The sequence below is a fragment of the Haliaeetus leucocephalus genome, unplaced genomic scaffold, assembly GCF_000737465.1.
Source record: "Haliaeetus leucocephalus isolate CR32 unplaced genomic scaffold, Haliaeetus_leucocephalus-4.0 Scaffold295, whole genome shotgun sequence".
In the NCBI taxonomy this organism is placed as follows: Eukaryota; Metazoa; Chordata; class Aves; order Accipitriformes; family Accipitridae; genus Haliaeetus; species Haliaeetus leucocephalus.
In genome coordinates this window covers 4,499,851-4,505,301 of record NW_010972731.1, presented here as the reverse complement: position 1 = coordinate 4,505,301, position 5,451 = coordinate 4,499,851, and the positions used below count along the sequence as shown (strand labels likewise).

Below are 5,451 nucleotides of genomic sequence, written 5' to 3'. Positions count from 1 at the left end.
TCTTTCACACTTCTCTTTAAAAACAACAACACACTGTAGTGGTGTAGCTCTGAGTAAGATGTGCCAACAGTGTTGGGCACAGAGCAGTTAGGGCTGGGTTTGAATATGCTCTGGTCTCTCTTGCCCCATTCCCACTCATGGACTGTCCGTGTGGATCAGTGACACTTGTTCAGGTTCCTCAGCTTCACATTTTCTTCCTAGATGGGCTTGGGTGGTTTTTGGCTTCATCTAAACTTAGAATTCCTAGGGGTGCATCGCTGGAGTGAATGGCGATTGCATTACGTGGAGTGTGTCATGTGAATAGTTGGTACGTGCTGTCACCTGCAAATTCTTGTTAGCAGGGTCTGTGTCTGGGAGTTTTTCTTTGAGGGTTGAGACATTTTTAAGTTTTAAAAATTGATTAAAAATGAGTGGAGGGAGTCCTAGCTATGAACTGTGAAGAGGAGGACTCGAGCGCCCTTACAGCTTTGAACCGCTGGTATCTTTCATAAATCCAGTTTTTAGAGCTGGAATTGCTCTCCATTCATCCAAACCATCATGAAACAACCAGACCCTGCAGCGTTTATTCAGCAGAGAATCCCCTCCAGTGTCCTCCCTCTCCTCGCTCCCGCACAGCCCTGCAAATCCCCCTCCCTCGTCGTGATCCCCTGCTCGCTCCCACTCCCACGCCACCCGCCCCAGTGCTTCCTTCTCTGCCTGTGGCTTGCTGGGTGCACCAGGCAGGGTGCAGACTGGCATTTGAAAAGAAATCCGGTGAATTAATGGGAACATATTGCTATTATTTCATATAATCACTTTATTTGTAAAGCACATGCTGTAAAGGTGCTCCTGCTGTTGAACTCAAAGCAACAAATCTATATATATATATCCCAGTCTATACTACATTATGAACAGATGGGTGAAGAAAAAAGAGCAATAAAAACAAGTAATAAGAAAGGTAACAATGATAGCAATTTTAAAACACTCCCAGGGAAAAAAAAAAAAAGTTGCTGAATTTTTTTAAAAGCAGTGTGAGATTGAATGAACTGAACTGCAAGTGCATCCATCCTCAAAGTTAGCATGTAAACATCTCCTGGCAGAAGAAGAATTGCTTTTTTTCTAAGTGGCTGCCTTTTTGCCTTGTTCCTGTTACAGAAGAGATCATAAGAAACCTGGTTGAGATGTCTGAGGTTTGGAAGCTTTTGGGGTTTTTTGCATTTTTTTGAGTTCCTGGGGAGACAGAGGCCACAGCAGGGAGGACAGTGCCTCCCTTGACCATCCAACAACCCAGAGAAACCACAATCCCATTGAACTCAATGGGAAATAACAGTCTTCTCAGAAGCATGTATTTGTTCACGTAACTTTCTCTGAACATTATTCTTCTGCCTCTGCTGAAGGAGGAAATGGTTATGAAGAATAGTAGAGAGAAATTACCATTAATCTCATAAAAAAGAAATTATTCAAATGTAGCCTTTACCCAGGACACCAGTAAGCTCAAAGTAGAGGGGAAATTTAAAACATTTACGTTACTCCGTTTCCAAGATCATAAAACACAAGAAAATGGTCTGGCACGGGATGCTGAATTTCTTAAGGAACTTGCTTTAATTAATTAAACTAGTAAACCAATTAATGGATTTACTTGTAAATTCTTAGAAAATTAATTCTGTGCCCAAAGAGTGTTTTAAATCTGCGAAGGAGGCAGTGTGTGTTTCATACAGAGCTTGAATTCCCATTTTAGATGAATCCAATTCAGCGCTGACTTTGGAGACACAAGCGATGCATTCATAATACTCGGACCTTCCTCTGAAACCGGCGCTTCCCATCAGCTGAATCCAGGGGGATCTGCAAAACAAAACCTGTGCTGCGTTCACAGCACCCGGCCCCTGTACTTGCTCCTAGCTATGTTACAGCCTTGCGCTGCGCCTCTGGCTTTACAGGGATTGTGGATGTACGTCCCTCCCTGTGCTTCCAACTGGTTTCTTCATCTGCCATCTCTGCCCTCTTCCCACTTAGGCTCTTTAACCTGACCCAGCGGTACATCGGATGCACGGAAAGCAAGTTGGGTAGCTCCAGTGAGCAGCGGATTAAAGCGCTGAACATCCTTTGGAGTTGCTGAAAAACAACCAAGCCAAAGTGGAGGAGATTTAAACAAAAGCTAATTTACTTTTCCACACAGAAACCTTGTTTAGATTCCCTGCCTGGCTCAGGGGTGACGGGGACATTCTCAGTACCTTGCGCTCTTCGCAATCCAAAGTGACACATACATGGAAAGTTCATAATCAAATGCGTCCAGGCTCCTGAGAACATGAAATCAAAAACAAGCAGGTTCCCCAGGGCTCTTGGCAGTTATCGCTTCCCTTCTCTCCTAGCAGGTACAGCCAGGTTTTTCCCTTCACGTGGCAATCCTCTGCTCTGGATCTTGGCATCCTTTGACTGGGGTGGGGGTCTGCCTTGCTCTTGCACACCCGGGGGGATGCTGGCTTTGCTCAGCACCACCCGCGCTGCCCTGCCTCGGCTCCGACAGGAAGCAGACCTGCAGAGCAATTAGGAACGGGAGCATTTTGAAGAGGAAAATGGCAGGGGAAAAAATTAGCATTTGCGCTGTGATGTTTTTGCTGTTTATTAATAAACAAGCTGCTTTCGTGCCTCCAGGGGCAGGAGAGGCTTCAAGCATTCCTTATTTCTCTTGCATTTAGCTTTTTTTTGCTTGTTTTATATGTTACAGGAGATTTGTAATGTCTTCCCACATGTTGAGTTTCCTTATTTTCATGAGAGCATCTCTGGAATAATTCCTCTGGAGCTCTCGGCTATGCGCTGCCGGGCTGATTTAAACATCCAGAAACACTTTAGAGATGCAGGGTGGATCAGCAGCTCATTGGGAAGGAGTTGCATTAATTAGGAACGGGTCTGCTTCCTCCTACAGAAGCAGAATGACTTCAGGGATAAGTGTTTTCATGGAGAGAAAGCCCTTGCATGTAGCTCCTGCTACCCGAGACCTGGGTGGTGATGGTGACAGCGACATGGGCACCTTGGTTCTGTGCTGGGGGCACAGCCTGGCCCCTGTGCAACCTCTTTCCAGGATGGTCAAACCCCTCATCTCCCCAGTGCCCCATTTGTCACTGGGGCAGGCTCATGCGGGGGTCCTGTGTGGGGATGCTGGAAATGCACAACTCGGTAACAGCCCAAGGACACCGTGTGCTGAACGCCTGCGCTGCAGCAGATAACGTGTCCTTGATTACAGGCAGATCCATGCCAAAGGAGGCTTCAGGGCGATGCCACTAGCTCTCCCTGCATCACGGGAGGTGAATTAAACCCCTGTTGTATTAATAAGCTTGTTCTTCTTTCCCCTCAGGCCTCCAGCTCCTCCGGTGGAAAAATGCAGCTTCTGGAAACGGAGTTCTCACGAACCATCCGGGAGCTCATTGAACTCCACCTGCTTCGTCAGGACAGCATCCCGGCCTTCCTCAGCGCCCTCACCCTCGACCTCTTCAGCCGCCAGACCATTGCTTAGCGTCCCACCGCCAGCCACCAGCCATGTGTGGAGCACTTCTGGGCAGGACACTTGAGGTAGCGAGGACAAATTCTCCCCTCCCACCCTTAATTTGTGGTATTGGGTTGCTTCTGTTTTGCAGGGAACAGCTTCTTCCCCCTTCTTTCATGCTGATTCCCAAACTGTACCAGTTCCTCTGAAAAGCATCATTTCCCTCCTGTGGGAGGGCAAATCTAGCTCCATCCCAGGGCTCTCCTGTGCCAAGACCCAATTCCTGCCTTTGAACTGGGAAATGTGTTCGTCACTGCCCAGACTGTCTCAGCATCTCTCTAGGAATAAGGTGGGAACTGCTGGTTTGAGCAGCCACAGCATCACTGTTCGCAGCTTTTCCCAAAAGGATCCCCCAAATCTGGGCCCCAGCAGAGAGATGAGCCTTGCGGGAGGCTGGTGCTTCCTACCCCTGTGGTTGTCCTCTCCTAATGGGAGCCAAGGGCTTGGTCCCTGAGGACAGGGACCTGGGGAAGGATCAGTCATGAGTAGCAGGTTCTTTGTGGATACCTCCTGCTCTTGCAAACGGCTTATCACTCAACAGGGTTGAAATTATTTTCAAGATATCCAGTTACCTGAGTCTGCCATCACTCAGCAGAAAAGCATGAGCATAAATGGCCATTTGAAGACCCTACACCCGTGTTGACACCTCTATGTTGTGTGGCGTGCTCAGATGTCGCTAGCATGTATTTTGTTCCTCACCGAGACTCTTGGGCTCTTGGTTATCTCGGGACTGCAGAAGGTGGGAGGGAGCCCTTTGTGGCGTGCTCACTGCTGCTAGGTTTAGCCTGGTACCTGCCACCAGGCTGTGGGTACCTCTTCACCTTCCTGGGGGTGTCCCTCCTCCTCTCCTCCTGAAGTCTGACATTTTGTGTTACAATGGATATAGCTCTTCTGTCGTAAGAATAAAGTGTCATTTCCCAAACTGGATGCATGAGTCCTTTATTTGGGATATACGCTGTGCTCCCCCTGTGCTCTCCCACATGTAAAGCATGATAACGAATCGTCCATCAATGGTCTGATGCTGGTACTGCTTTGAGAAGGGAGGACGTCATTATCTCAGTTTTCCCAGGCAAGTGTCATTCATGCTGTAAAACAGATTAGTTTGTTATGAACTTCTGTCTGTATTGATTTCCTCTTGGTATGAGCAGGAACATACTTCCTAAGCTCGGAGAGAAGGTAGCAGTAAGCAGGCTAGAAAGTTGGCTTAGATGCTCACAATGGCTGCAGGATTGGCCGTGCATGCTGAAGTCACTCTAGGACCTGTCGATGTGTCTACAGGCACAGAAAAATAGCTGCTATAGACCCAACTGATCAGAGGTGGAGGGACAAGTGTGTGCTCTGGGGAGGCTGCAGCCCCCATCTCCCCAGCCCTCCTCTCCGCAGGGTTTGCAGGAAAGTGCAATAGCAGAAGTTTGGCGTTTTCTCTTCTGCTTGAAGAAGTCCTGGTGGAAGATGAATTGCCTGACATGCTGTGCCAGGGGAACGCTGCCTGATTCATATGCGCGACGTGGCACTGAGAGTCGCCTTCCTCAGTCATGGGGAAAATGAATCATGACGTCAGCCGCATTCGGCTCCTCCGCCAACACAATAGCGGATCCTGGCTGCCTCTGAAAATTTTTCTCCTGGCTCCTTGCAGGAGAAATGAAGTAATTAATAAGTTTACAATAAACCCTCTATCTTAGCAAAACACGGGTGAGGCGAGAAGCGATGCTGGAGAGTGACAAGGGAAAACATGTTCTGCCCGTTGGAAAGTTGCCTCCCAAGAGTGAAAGGATAATAAGTTGGGGTAGAAAACAGTAGTCTTCTGAGACGTCTTCAGAGGGGAGGAGAGACAGATGAATTACCGCTCTGCACCCCGTTCTCCCAGTAAAACTGATTTGTTCAACTAAAGTTTAATGCGGCAGCACAGCTGGGAGAGGTGTGTCGTGAGG

At 48.1% G+C, this 5,451-nt stretch overlaps 1 protein-coding gene across 1 annotated transcript in view; it reads left to right on the top strand.

Moving 5' to 3' along the window:
• Window positions 1-3,490, top strand: part of MAD1L1 (MAD1 mitotic arrest deficient-like 1 (yeast)) — a 376,265-nt gene extending 372,775 nt beyond the window's left edge. Inside the window, exon 18 of the mRNA XM_010570286.1 lies at window positions 3,332-3,490. Coding sequence (XP_010568588.1) covers window positions 3,332-3,490 — 159 coding nt within the window. The remainder of the gene's footprint in view (window positions 1-3,331) is intronic.
• The last annotated feature ends 1,961 nt before the right edge of the window (window positions 3,491-5,451 follow it).